Below are 13759 nucleotides of genomic sequence, written 5' to 3'. Positions count from 1 at the left end.
TTCAAACCGTTCCCCTCGTCCCATCCCAGCACTCTCTGATCAAAAGCCCCCTCCCCAGCTTTCCTGGAGCCCCTTTCAGGCACTGGAATGTCACCGGAAGGTCTCCATGGAGCCTTCTCTTCTCCAGCCTGAACAACCCCAACTCTCTCAGCCTGTCCTCACACAGGAGGTTTTCCAGCCCTCAGATCATCTCCGTGACCTCCTCTGGACAGTCCCTCCTGTGCTGAGGACTCCAGAACTGGACACAGGGCTCCAGGTGGGTCTCACCAGATTGAAGCAGAGGGGTAGAATCCCCTCCCTCCCTGCTGGTCCCACTATTTTGGATGCAGCCCAGCACACGTTTGGCTTCTGGGCTGCAAGCACAGCACACAGCAGTGTGACAACGTGTGACAAGTGTCCCAGCCTCAGGGTGTCATGAGGAGCATCGTGGCTCAGAGCATCATGGTGCCCACGGACCAAAGTCACCAGTGCATCCGTCATGAGGGATGCTGATATCCAATCTCTCCATCCCCTCTAGCTCCATCCCCTCCAGACAGGACTGACTAACAGCAGCAAGGAAAGCAGACGCTTCCTTAATTTAGACTATTATGGGAAGTAGCGTGGTGTTGGCATCATACTGAAATGTAGTGGGAGGAAGCGCTCTGGACCCGTTGGAGATGTTGGGCTTTAAAATAGCCCTGCTGAGGCTGCTGCTGCCCTTCAGTGGGAGGGTGGACCAAGAGGCTGGGCAGGGTGATGGGTCACAGAGATCAGCATCGTTGCTTAATACAGAAACACTGAAAATAAAAAAGAAACCGCTGAAATAAACCCGGCTCCTCTTTTGCAACACCTTGAAGTGGGGTGAGATGAGAGGCATGATAGGACACCATGGGGACTGAGCCCCCCTGCAGCCTCCCACCATCACGTAGGAGCTGGGGGGCCCGTAGCATCGTGGCTCAGAGCTCTGTCCCTCTCCAGTTTATCCCCATTCCCCCTTGTCCTATCACTCCAAGCCTTTGTGAACACCCCCTCCCCAGCTTTCTTGTAGCCCCTTCAGGTTCTGGAAGCTGCTCCAAGGTCTCCTCGGAGCCTTCTCTTCTCCAGGCTGAACAACCCCAACTCTCTCAGCCTGTCCTCACACAGGAGGTTCTCCAGCCCTCACATCATCCTTGTAGCCTCCTCTGGACCCGCTCCAACAGCTCCATCTCCTTCTTCTGTTGAGGATTCCAGAACTGGACACAATCCTCCAGATGAGGTCTCACCAGAGAGGCTGCAATGCACACCAGGAGGACACATCACGGGGTCACTCATCTTCCCCATCCTTCTGCAAGGACCAAGAGCAGTTGGGCTCCACTCTGCACCAAGCACAGGAATCAGGGATTTTGCACCGTTTTAGAAGCACGAGGGCCAGCGTGACCTTGCCATTCCCGGGACCTCCTCATGCTCCCGGGGGAAGTGGTTGCTTTGTGGCTAGACTTTTCCAAACAAGCAGCTCAGTTGATTTTCTGTAGTAATGAAAGAAGGAAGCTTGCAGAAGCACAAAGCCTCTTCCCACCCCTCTCCAAAGCCTGATCCAGCCCCGGACACATTCCTCCAGCAAACCTCTCCAATAGGCTTTACTATACATTTATTTTCCTTTCCCTTAGCAGCAGCACACGAGATCAGACCCGCTGTACGCATTGAGGTATGTTGGGATTATAAAATAACTCGGAAGGAGGGCAGCTGGATAGACTTTACAGCCCTGATCCCTCTTCCATGCCACCTCCAGCATCCCCGTGCGGATATTCCTGCAGGGAAGATGCTGCGGGCAGGGAGGGGGCCGGGCTCTGGGCAGGGTTTGCACTCCCCCTACTCTCTTTGGAATGAAGATCCTCACCTGTTCCCATAGTCATCGGTGGAAAAGGTCGGGGATGGAAAAGTGAGGTGGGACACGGTGGCTTCCCCAGGGCTGGAAGTGTCCCTGGTGCAGGAGAGGGGTCATGCTGGGGCTCAGCCCGAGAGGATTGCAAAACCATCTTCTTGAGTAGAGAGATCAGGCGTTTCGTAACCAATTACAGAGCAGAAGTCAAGAAAAAAAACATCATTTCTGGTTGTTTGTTTTTTTTTTCACATGGCTGTTGAACTCACATCCCTGCGTGTCACCAGTGTCACCACGAGCTGGGGGCTCCATCTAGCGCAGACGGGGTGCAGGATGAGGCCACGGGGTGAAAAAACCCAGTAGGCAGGGATGAAGTTGGGTGCAAACCTGCTCCACTCACGCTCCCCAGAGCTGCATCGCGGTGCTGGTGGGTTGGACCCTTCTCTTCCAAGGTGCTCTTTCTCTCTCCATCACTCACGCCCAGCGTTAGGGTCGTATCCAGAGCCTCTCAACCCTCTCCTGGTGCTTTGGCATCTCCCCAGGTTGCCCTTAGCCGCAGCCTGGGAAGATTTCTTGCCTTGCTCTTTGCTCCGCAGCTATCGCAACCCCAGCTCTGCTAGAGGTGGGGTTTTCTCCCAATTCCACAAGGATAAGAGGGGTTTCCTCCAGCCAGGAAGGTGGATGTCGGTGCCTGGATGAGCAGAAGCCAAGCTGGGCTGCTGCCCACTCCCTGGAGAGGCTCAGGCCGTGGGCATCATCACGCTGGCATAAACCGTCGTGGGCTCCTTGTCAGAGCTCTGCAGCAAAGAGTAAGGAATCAAAGGGGTTGGTGAGGAGCCTGAGCTGGAAGAAGATGTGGGGCTGTCCCACAGTGATGCCCACGTACAACGAGGGCTCGGGAGGTGCCACCACCCTTACCTGGGAGAGAGGAGAGTGCTGCAGGGTGGGTGGTATCGTCGGGGCGCTGCGGGGTGGGCGCTGGGCTCTTCTGGGCACCGAAGCCGTGTCCGGGGGCAAGCCAGTGGCTGCAGCATAGATGGTGGTGCAGGAGGGCTGCTCGCCCGCAGGGACCCCTCTCGGCTTCTGCACGGAGGGTGGAGGATGAGCAGCACCACACGGGGCTTCGCTCCCTTCACCCCAGCGGATCGGCCGCCTCCTCCCCAGTTTGTGCATAGAAAGACTTGGGCAGGCAGGAAAAATGCACATTCTCACCCCAAAACCCCCCCGGGATGCTGGGGAAGCAGCAGCACCCAGCGTTATTCCCATCAATTCTCAGATTAATGATGTCCAGGTTGAATCATAGAATGGGATAGGTTGGAAGGGGCCTCAAAGCCCATTCGGTTCCAACCTCATGCCATGGGCAGGGACACCTCCCACTGCATCAGGGGCTCCAAGCCCCATCCAGCCTGGCCTTGAACCCCTCCAGGGATGGAACAGCCACTATTTCTTTAAGCAACCTGGGCCAGGGCGTCCCCACCCTCATGTTGACTCCTATAAGAGCAAGAATGAGGGACCCCAAGGAACCACAGCCACCCCAGTCCCCAGTGGCCACAATTTGATGCCCTTCCTTGCCAGCTGTGGGGTTGTGTTGACCCTCAGCAGACAAAGCTGGTCACAGAGGGTGGTGAAGACCTGCAAGGAGGCACCCAGCAATGACCTGGGGCTTTGGGTGCTGCTCCCATTGAGATTTCCCCACCCAAGAAACTCTGTCAGGGTTGTGTCCGTGCTCCCCACCAGCAGCAGCGCTTGGGGACCTGTTGCTAAAGGAGCATTTCCATGGCTAAAAGAGCATTTTCCCCACACATCAAGGGTGGTTTGGGTCATGGCTCACCTCCACGCGCTGCACCTGGGAGTAGATGGTGTGCACCGTGCTGTCCTTAGTGAGCCGGGAGTGTTCCTGGGTGGCTGTGGGGGGACAAGGAAATCTCCAAGCTGTGAGGAGAGTAGAGACTGAGGGAGACCCTGGTGCTTTGCAAGCCAAAGAGAATCATACAATGGGTTGGGTTGGAAGGGATCTCAAAGCCCATCCAGTTCCACCCCGGCCACGGGCAGGGACACCTCCCACTGATCAGGGGCTCCAAGATCCATCCAACCTGGCCTTGAACCCCTCCAGGGATGGGGCAACCACCTCTTCTCTAGGCAACCTGTGCTGAGGTCTCTCCTCTTCTCCAGCCTAAACAAAACTCTTGAATCTGGTCTAGGATCATTCAGTTCCCCTCGAGACCAGCCAAGATGATCTCAACAGCTCACCACCCAGGTAAAGCATTGGAGGCCACATGAATTCACATTTCCTTTTTTTTTTCTTCTTTCTTTTTTATATCTTTTTTTTTTCTTAGCTGGTTTCCTCCCTGCCTTTCTTCAAGAGAAACACATTTCGCTCCTTCCCAAAGGCCAGGGACCTCTCAAGCCAAGATGCTGAGAAGGATCAAGCCCCTTGGGGCTGGTTGAGGGCAGCTTCTGCCACCTCTACGAGCATCTCCTACCCTCAGGTTGCACAGGATCCTCTCAACACTCACCTCTGTGCAAGCTCGAATGCAGAGACGTGGACCTCACAGAGAGGACAATCGCAATGATGATGATGATAACAGGCACCACCACCACCAGCACGAGATGCTCCGTCCTCAGCCCGGCGCTGCCTAGGTTGGGGGACAGAGAGGGGAGGAGGTCACCTGCCATCCCTGGAGCTCAGGGGTGCCCAGAGCCGAGTAGAATGGGTTGCTAAACTCTTTTTCTTCATCTTAGCACCCGGTTTTGGGATGGTGGTGTTGGTAGAACAGGAAACAGGGGGCAGGAAATGCTTCCCTTGTGCAGAGATCTCGCTAATCTCCTCCAAACTGCAACAGTCAGTGAAAAAAACACCTGCTGAGGGGAGCAGATTGGGGCCAGATAAAGCCCTAAACACTTCTCTGGTGGCTTTGAAGAGGCTGGGGCGGGAGCAGCCCCTTTGTACAACACGCTCGCATCACAGTCGTGTGAAAAACCCTGGGAGAGAACTCAGCAGCTCCAGCCACCAGCTGGGCTCTCACCCAGGGTAGCTCCTGGACCACTAACGGTGACACCAGGCAGGGTTGACCCACGGATTTGGGGGTGTGGGGCTAAGAAGCAACCCCCAAACCCCTCCTGGAGCATCTCATTTCAACAGCCTAAGCAAGCATCCCGAGTGGTTTTCCCACGGGGCTGTTTTCTCAGCAGAGGTGACTGCGAGAGCCTCAGCAGAGCTGTGGCTTCACCTCCACGTCCCCAGAGCATCCACCACGCTGCCCAGCCCCAGTGAAAGTCCCCGTGTCACAAGGGACAGCTAGAAAACCCTGCGACTTTTGCCCTGAAAGCCTCCGAAGGGGAAGTTGTCACTGAGGTTTTTACCCTCCTCAAACCAGCTGGCGTACAAGCTTCATGCATTTAAAATAAGCCGCGAGCACCAGGGCATGGCGAGCGCGGTGGCCGGGAAGGCAGGTGGGACCCACAGCTCCGTGACTGGCGTTTACGGGAAGGACCGGGTCAACCTACACCAGATGACGTAGCAGCTGCTTTTCTTGCAAAAGATCCCTTCGAGGCTGCTAAAAGCAGCGTGAAAAATGTCCCCTGCAAAGCAAAATCAGGACCAGGAGTATGGAGAGACCCAGGTTGGCCACTGGGAGTTACCTCCTTGCTCGGAGCTGCACTCAGAGGAGTTGAAGATGACAACCTGGCTGCTGACGGGGTTGCTGGCTGTGCAGGTGCAGGTGATGCTTGCATTGTGGAGGGGGTAGGAGAGATGCAGGATGCTGCTGTTGTGGGAGCAGAGCCCTGAGGTGTTGGTGTTCCGGCTGCCCCAGCTGTAGGAGACGTTGTCCCCTCGCTCCGCCGAGCAGCTCAGGGTGACGGTGCAGCTGCTGCCGGCCAGAGTCCGGTTAAGGATCTGGATCCTGGGATTGGAAACTGGCTCTGGAGAGGGAGGGAAGGGTCAAGGGTTTGTGTTTGGGGAAGGATGCAAACATTGCCTTGGCCCATGCCTGCGAAACCCTGGTTGCCTCTCATAAATCTTTTGAGAGCAACCGATCTGGCCCCAGATCTGCTGCAAACAGAGTTAGAGAGGGGAGACCTCACTGGTCTCTCCAACTCCCTGAGAGGAGGTTGTGGAGAGGAGGGAGCTGGGCTCTTCTCCCAAGGGACAGGGGACAGGACGAGAGGGAATGGCCTCAAGCTCCACCAGGGGAGGGTCAGGATGGACATTAGGAAAAAATATTTCCCAGGAAGGGTGATTGGTCCCTGGCAGAGGCTGCCCAGGGAGGGGGTTGAGTCCCCTTCCCTGGAGGGGTTTAAGGGCCGGGTGGACGAGGTGCTGAGGGACATGGGTTAGTGATTGATGGGAATGGTTGGACTTGATGATCCTGTGGGTCTTTTCCAACCTGGTGATTCCATGATTCTATGGTCTTCACACACCCAAAAAATCCTCAGGTTACCCAGATGGGGCTGCAAGAGGGTTCTGGATTCACTCCAGCATCAGGGTTGGCATCTCTCACCCTCCTTGACCACCTCCCAGACCTGCTCCTAGCACCTCAGGAGGCTGAGAGCATCCAACAAGAACCTCTCAAAGCAACATGTCTCACCGTACACTTCCAGCTTTATCTGCCAGAATTTCTCCACTGGCCCCCTGCTGACAATGTACTCGTAGACCTGCCGGTCCTGGCGGCTGGTGTTCAGGATCTCCAGGGAGAAGTTCAGCTTGTGGAATCGAGCCCGTCCCTCCATGTAGTTGGTGCAGTTGCCCTCTGAGTACTTGAGCAGGATGAGCTTGCTCTGCGGGTCCTCCGTGTGCCGCTTCCAGGCAGCTGCCCCGAAGCGCCGGGTGAGGTCCTGGAGCTCACGGGGAATCCACAAGATCGTCACCTTCCCCAGGGTGCCCAGCACCGTCTCCCTCACCCCATGGCCCCTGCCTGGGAGGAGAGCAGAGAGAAACATGGAATCATGGAATCCTTAGGGTTAGAAAAGCCCTTTCAGCTCATCCAAACCTCAGCTCAATCCCGCTGCGCTGAACAAACGCTGAGCTCTTTGATTGAGAACCTCTCCGACTGAGAACCTCTCCTTAGCTTTCGTGGAGCCCCTTTTGGTCCTAGGAGGCTGCTGTGAAGTCTCCTCATTTCTTGACGTCCACGCTTCTCACAAGGAGGACCAGGGATGGTAGAAGAGAAAGATTTGGGCCACCTACCCCTCCCGAAGCGTCTCAACCTCTCCTGGAGCGCGCACGTGAGGACCTTCTCCCCTAACCTCTTTCCTGTGTTGGGTTCTTAGCTGGTGATTCATATTTTCCCACAGCCCCACACAACCAGGTTTGTTTTGTAGGAAACAATGTGGGGAAAGATGCCAGGGGCACCACCGCGTCACCCCCAGGTTTTCAATTTCCATCAGGGAGAACCTTTGCATCAGAATGGAAAGGAAAACAGGGGAAGATACCCCAGAGGAAGAGATCTAGGGAGGTTCAGATAAGCCCAGCATCAGCTTCTCCTGAAGCTCGTATGGTTCCAGTAAAAACCACAGAGCAAATTCTCACCCATCGCTTAGATTTTCCCCCTCCGTGGCACAAACCACATCGATTTCTGAGCTGTCCCTGTGGATTCTAACTCCCCAGCATCGAAGCAGCAACGCGGACACAGCTGCCACCCTGTAGAAACCCAGTTAACCCAGTGCCTCATGTATTTTTTGCTGACACACTTCCTGCAAAGCCCAGAACGCAGGCGGATGCTGCATTTTCTCTGGTTTTGAAGCACGGTGGTAATGCTCCTCGTTAATTACCAAATGGAAAAGCCCTTTTGACATCATGTTAGAAAAACCCTCGGCCCCAGCAAGGAGCATCTCCTTTCCAGGGAAGATGCAAGGCTACAGGAGGAGGGATGTAAAGAGGTCGAGCTCTGTTTAGTGGTGCCCAGTGACAGGAGAAGGGGCAACAGGTATAAACTGGAGCTCAGGAAGGACCAGATCAACGTTCCTCAGCACAGGGGGGACATGGAGCTGTTGGAGCGAGTCCAGAGGAGGCCACGGAGATGATGCAAGGGCTGGAGAACCTCCTGTACAAGGACAGGCTGGGAGACTTGGGGTTGTTCAGCCTGGAGAAGGCTCCATGGAGAACTTAGAGCATCTCCCAGTGCTGAAAGGGGCTCCAGGAAAGCTGAGGAAGGGTTCTTGAGTGCAGAGAGAGGATGAAGGGAATGATTTTGAGCTGCAAGAGGGGAGATTGAGATGAGATCTTAGGCAGAAGGAGATCTTAGATGGAGGGGCTGGAGGGATCTGCACCAGCACAGTGCGAGGTCCTGAGCAGCCCTCACATCAGGTGTTGGGCTGGTGGGACTTTCGGTGTGAAGACCAGGCAGGAAAACCCAGGGGGATTTCAAATGTAGGTAATTCTAGTAAGAGTGAGCCAGCAGAGCCGAGGAGAAACCCGTCCTCTGGCAAAGGACCCAAGAGTCCTTAGGGGTCCAGGTGGTCTTTGCTCCATGGTCTAGGGGGAGGATTTGGACCCATTCAGGGCACCGTCTTCCCCAGGACACCACCCACAGCCAATCAGGGCTCCCCGGGCACCCAGAAAACAGGCACTGATCCCTTTCCACTCGCCTCATACACGTCTCATGGCTTGGGTACCACCTCCTAGTCCACCAGCTCCTCAAACCAAGACACCTGGTGTCACAGAGAGTTAGACAATCCATCAAAAACCTTCATCTCAAGTGCCCCAGCTCACATCTGGCACAAAGTTAATTGCTCCGTGCTATTAATTCCAAATAACTTACAGTAGAATGCTTCACTCTTGCAGCTACGCTTTGTCCATCACCACCTCTGCTCATTCATCATCTTTTCTGCTCTCCTCCTTCAGACTCCCAAGTAGGAGAGTACTGGGGATGCATCACGCATCCACCTTGGAGCTGCAAACCGTTTATCTCCTCTAGGAATATTTCTACTCAATCAGCTCGTCCACCCGGTATATAACTCGCGCTTTCTAAAGAGCTTCATATCTACCCGAAACACCTTCAAAGTGAATATTTCCAGGAGAGAAAAACGTACGTACCCCAAATGCAGCCGAGAGAGATGAGGAGGCAGAGACACGCGCTACCACCCATGCCTTGGTTCACGGGGCTGTGCTGAAGTAGAGTCAACATCGACTGCCGGGCTTGTTATAAGGACAGATGTGCTCAAATCAGAGATGTAGCCCTGGGTCATGTGTTTCCTGTTGTTGCCTGAATGATTTTTTCTTTCTTGAGTGGAAAGTATTCAAAGCATTGAGCATCGCTGCATGACACTTCGCTGGAAACAACACAGGAGACCTGCAGGAAGAAGAGCATCGACTTAGAGTTTGGAGCGGAACTGCATCATCCGGCTACAGGTCCTTAAGCCATAACCACCCCCACCCCACCCCCACCCCGAAAATAAAGAAGGAAATTAAAAGTAAGAATATCGCTTCACGGAGAATAACGGCTTCACTGCGCTGCTTATCATCCCCTTCCATCCCAGCCCAAAGGCTGCTGCGAGATCCCAGCGATGTGGGGCTGGAACTCAGCCCAAGCACGCCCAGAGAGTGCACACGCACTGGGGCTCACGCCCACAGCGTCCAAATATTCTGGTACGAACCCACTCCTCCTGCTTTAGGCTCCACAGCGAGGAGAAATCATAGAATTGTTCGGTTGGAAAAGACCTCTAAGGTCATCGAGTCCGGCTGCGCCTGTCCACTAATGAACAAGGTGTCTGTCCACCCAGCTTTAAAAATCCCTCCAGGGATGGAAACTCCACCCCAGGGCCTGAGAACCTTTTTGGTGAAGAAATATCTCCTCCTACCTAGTCTGAACCTGCCCTGGTGCAACTTGAGGCTGTAGGTGGTCAACAAAACCCACCAAGAAAAGCTCAATCCTTGTTTTCAGGCTGAGTCCTCAGGGAGGGGACCTGGACCTCAACCTGTTCCTGCTCAACGTCATCCCCAGAGCAGGAGATCAGTGATGGGGACGGTTCCCACTCCGCTGGGTGGGGACGGAGCAGGGATTGCAGCATCTCGCACTCAGCGGAAAGTGGGGATGGAGAAAACACTTCTCACTTGTTCCACTGCTGGAAAGAGCTGAGAAACATTGATTGTTTTTGTGGGTTTGGGGAATGCCTTATTCATCTCCATCAGAACCCAGACAATGCAGCTTTAAAAGGGAGGGGAGATTGAGATGAGATCTTGGGGAGAAATGTTTTTCTGTGAGGTTGGAGACGCCCTGGCCCAGGTTGCCCAGAGCAGTGGTGGCTGCCCCATCCCTGGAGGGGTTCAAGGCCAGGTTGGATGGGGCTTGGAGCCCCTGATCCAGTGGGAGGTGTCCCTGCTAGGCTGCTCCTTCCCTCTCCAGAAACATCTGACTTCGAAGAAACAAAGCCATTTCCCAGTAATCAAGGGTTCGTCAAAGGGAAGAGTTCAACAGAGTGGTAAAAAAAGGATGAGGAAGAGCAGCCACAAGCGCTGCGTCGAGGACTCCAGGTCATTCCATCATGACCCCGGTCCCCAAGCGCCTGCTGCAGATGGAGAACAGGCGCCTAAAAATGCAGAGTTTATGGTTAAAATTAATTTAATTGTACACTCAGACTGACATTTCCAAAGGCAACGATCGTAGTCGCCCTGCCAGACCCTTCCTTGCAGAGAAGGATGAGGGGGCCACCTTAGTGCTGCCTCCTGGAGATGCTCCACTGGCTCCAGACCTGGAAGAGGTTGGGCAGCATCCACGCTGGTGTCACTGGTCTCAGGCTAAATGCACTGGGCACCATCCCACCCTGCTCCTCGGATCCACAAAGGGCATAGGTGACAGCCAAGGAAACCCCAAGTCCATGGGGGCCACAGCAAAGGCTCGGTTTGGGTCTCCCTGCAGATTCCAGAGTCGGAAAGAGGAGGATTTCTCAGCAGTTAATGATAAATCCAGTTATTTAAGTCCAAGATCCTCAAAACATCTTTGTGAGAAACCTGGGGAACGTGGCTTCTGGCTAAAGCAAAGCAAGGAAGGTGAGGAGGGAAACTGAGGCACGGAGCTACCATGGAGGGGAGCAGGCAGTGTGGAAGAGTTGAGGTAGGTAACGGATGCTGGTTGTAATTTCCTTGAGCAACCCGAGCTTCCTGAATCCAGCCAGCTTGGGGGGCTTCATCCAGGCGCTGGTCCCACAGCGGAGGTGACGAGATGAGAGGTGTCACCCCCAGAGTGTCCTCAGGCAACACTGAGGAGGAGGAGGAGGAGCAGGAGGTGTCCCAGGGCCATCAGCACCGTGATGGTTGCGCGGGATGCAGCGGTGGAGGACTCGCCTGGAGACAGAGGGAGACCTGGGGTGTGAGGGGGGCCTGATTCTCTCCCCAGTGGGTTCCTGCAACCCACCAGCCCATGGGACAGGAGGAAAAGGAACCCGGCCATCCAGCTTTGCAGGAACCTGCTGCCCTCAACCATTTCTCCTCCAGGAGAACCTCCAAAGCCACCTTGCCTCCCATCCCACCCGGTTTCTTCCACCTCCCGCGTGCACCGTGAGCGTTACCTGTCCAGGAGCAGGGGTGCCTGTAGGTCAACGAGGCATTGTTGGAGGAGACAGGGTTGCTGACTTTGCAGGTGTAGGTTTCCACCGATGGGTTGAAAGAAACGTGCTGCTCCGAGGCTCCTGCTGCCTCCGGCGGGAGCCGGCTGGAGGGGATCCACTCGTAGGTCACCCCTTCGAGTCCCACCGAGCACTCCAAGGTGGCTTCGCACTGCGCCGGGTCATCCTTGATCACCTTGGCATTCACGCTGGGCTTCGGGACCAGGTCTGCAAAAAACCACAGGACCTCACAGCATCCTCGTCTCCCCCTGAGGACACTGGGACAGCCCCCAGACCCCCAGCTCACCGTACACCTCCAGCAGGACGCCCTCAACGTGCTCCTTGCCCACCTCGTCCTCCAGGTACACCTGGTACATGCTGCTGTCGTTTTTCTGCAGGGAGCTGATCTTCAAGGTGTTGTTGGGGAAGAGCTCCAGGCGCCCCTTGTAGGGGCTGTTGGGGTACTGGACCTTCTCCTCGCTGTCCCGGCTGGCGATCTTCACCGAGTTGTCGCGCCGCCAGTGGATTTGGTGGTAGGGGATCTGGGTTTGCAGGCTGGGACTGAGATAGGCCACCCCGCCGACGGCTCCCACCACCTTCGATGGAGCGTGGCGTGACCGGGCTGCCAAGGAAATGGAAACTAGTGCTGCTTGAGGACCTCGATTCCTCCCAAACACGTGGTAAGTTCAAATAACCCATTTGCTTAGTAATTCTCAACACCTCTGCGCTCTCTTGGGCTTGGAGGCGCGTCGCTGGGACAAGCCCCATAGCGGCTGTTGGGACTTCCACCTCCTCGCCCGGAGCGCGGCACCTCCCAGAACCCTGGTAAAGCTCTTTCTCTCTTTTTCTTTCATTTTTGGGGTCTTCTTCCCCCTCCAGGCTCACCCCAAGCGGTGCCTCCACCCCAGCTCCATGGCGGCGATGCCAGGACCTTCCGTGGGAAGGGGGTTGGTGGGGTTGTACCTCAGGCATAGGGAAATGCCGCGGAAAAGAGGGGGGACAGGGAGGATTAACCCATGGGAACATCCTGAAGGTCCCCCCCCATCCCCAAAGCCACCTCCCCCCACATTCAGCACCCTCGGCTCCATGGGAACCCACCACCATACCTCGCGCGATAGAGAGGAGGAATAGAACTGTCGTGAACCGCGCCATCTTATCACTTCCTCTACAGGAGGATGTTCTTTGTTCTTTGTTCTTCCTTCTCGCTTCTGGGCACTACCGTACGACGAAGAAAACGTCATAAGCAGTTGCCTCAAGCCTCCCCGTGGACACCCCACATGGACCACAACCCCTCATCAGAGTCATCCCACCAGAGAAGCATTAAGGGTGGAAAACCCCCTCTTGGCCCCATCCCACTGCACTGACCCTGTCTCGAACAGTCACAAGGTATTTGAGCCCGTCCAGGGATGGAAACTCCAATAAATTCCCATGCGGCCTCTTCCAGTGCTGGACAACCCATCCAAGGAAGATTTTTTTTTCCTGATATCCAAGCTAAACACCCCCTGGTGCAAATTGAGGCCGATTTGTTCTTGTCCCATCACTTGGAAGAAGAAACCAACACTCACCTGACTCCAACCTCCTTTCCAGGAGCTGCAGAGAGCGACGAGGTGTCTCTTCAGCCTTCTCTTCTCCAGACTAAGCAGCCCCAGAACCCCTGATCTCCATCTCCATTCGCTTCTCCAAATGCTTCAGCCCCTTCAGGGCTTTCTTGGAGTGAGGGGCCCCAAACCGAGCTAAGAATTCGAGGTGCAGCCTCACCAGCACCGAGTCCAGGAGGACAATCCCATCCCTACTACATCACCTACATGCTGGCCGCCCCATGGTTGATCCAAGCCAGGATGCTGGTGGCCTTCTTGGCCACCTGGGCCACTGCTGGCTCATGTTCATAGAATCATAGAATCACCAGGTCGGAAAAGACCCATCGGATCATCGAGTCCAACCATTCCTATCAAATACTCGACCATGTCCCTCAGCACCTCGTCCACCCTTAAACCCCTCCAGCGAAGGTGACTCCACCATCTCTCTGGACATTCAGCTGCTGTCAACCAGCACCCCCAGCTGATGGTACATGAAATACAGACCCAGGGATCCTCTCACCTTTCCAGCTGCCGTAACCAACCCACAGCTTTCTCAGTTCTCCATCTGCAGACCCAGGGCAGTGTCCTCACCAAGTTCTGGGCCCTGGATGTGCCACCGTACCGGCCCAGCTTGAGCGGGGACCCCCGGTACTGGAATTTAGGGTGTCCCCGTGAGCCCAGATGTCAGTACAGGTGGGAAAGAGATGGAAGGGAGGATCTGCTGGACCCTCTGCACTTTAGATCCAACAAAGCTGGGCATCCTCACACCTAGAGCTTTGCAAAGCCTGAAGCTGGAGCAGCT

General features: G+C 55.3%; 2 protein-coding genes across 3 annotated transcripts; both read right to left on the bottom strand.

Moving 5' to 3' along the window:
• Window positions 1-1589: 1589 nt before the first annotated feature.
• LOC138732274 (signaling lymphocytic activation molecule-like) lies at window positions 1590-12510 on the bottom strand. 2 transcript variants are annotated; one of them, XM_069878823.1, is made up of 8 exons: window positions 12487-12510; window positions 8874-9129; window positions 6427-6753; window positions 5480-5761; window positions 4354-4473; window positions 3669-3769; window positions 2756-2920; window positions 1590-2634 (listed from the first exon to the last, which is right to left on the bottom strand). In XM_069878823.1, the coding sequence occupies exons 2-8, from the start codon at window positions 8962-8964 to the stop codon at window positions 2578-2580; spliced, it is 1143 nt and encodes a 380-aa protein (XP_069734924.1). In that variant the 5' UTR covers window positions 8965-9129; window positions 12487-12510; the 3' UTR covers window positions 1590-2577. The 2 variants fall into 2 exon arrangements, with proteins under 2 accessions (XP_069734924.1, XP_069734925.1); XM_069878824.1 differs by having other exon boundaries at window positions 3669-3742; window positions 12487-12509.
• LOC138732045 (CD48 antigen-like) lies at window positions 11026-12532 on the bottom strand. Its single transcript, XM_069878391.1, has 4 exons — window positions 12487-12532; window positions 11688-12002; window positions 11345-11608; window positions 11026-11120 (listed from the first exon to the last, which is right to left on the bottom strand). The coding sequence occupies exons 1-4, from the start codon at window positions 12530-12532 to the stop codon at window positions 11026-11028; spliced, it is 720 nt and encodes a 239-aa protein (XP_069734492.1).
• Window positions 12533-13759: the final 1227 nt, after the last annotated feature.

Source organism: Phaenicophaeus curvirostris, chromosome 29 (genome assembly GCF_032191515.1).
Source record: "Phaenicophaeus curvirostris isolate KB17595 chromosome 29, BPBGC_Pcur_1.0, whole genome shotgun sequence".
Lineage (NCBI taxonomy): Eukaryota > Metazoa > Chordata > Aves > Cuculiformes > Cuculidae > Phaenicophaeus > Phaenicophaeus curvirostris.
Note: the sequence above shows the minus strand (reverse complement) of the source record. Positions and strands in the feature narration are given on the sequence as shown.

Coding starts and splice junctions, on each gene's coding strand:
- LOC138732274 (XM_069878823.1), bottom strand. CDS start 8,964: ATGTTGACTCTACTTCAGCACAGCCCCGTGAACCAAGGCATGGGTGGT. Junction 6,754..8,873: donor CTCTCTCGGCTGCATTTGGG/GTACGTACGTTT, acceptor CTCTCCTCCCAG/GCAGGGGCCATGGGGTGAGG. Junction 5,762..6,426: donor GATAAAGCTGGAAGTGTACG/GTGAGACATGTT, acceptor CTCCCTCTCCAG/AGCCAGTTTCCAATCCCAGG.
- LOC138732045 (XM_069878391.1), bottom strand. CDS start 12,532: ATGGCGCGGTTCACGACAGTTCTATTCCTCCTCTCTATCGCGCGAG. Junction 11,609..11,687: donor CGTCCTGCTGGAGGTGTACG/GTGAGCTGGGGG, acceptor GGTTTTTTGCAG/ACCTGGTCCCGAAGCCCAGC. Junction 11,121..11,344: donor GCACCCCTGCTCCTGGACAG/GTAACGCTCACG, acceptor CTCTGTCTCCAG/GCGAGTCCTCCACCGCTGCA.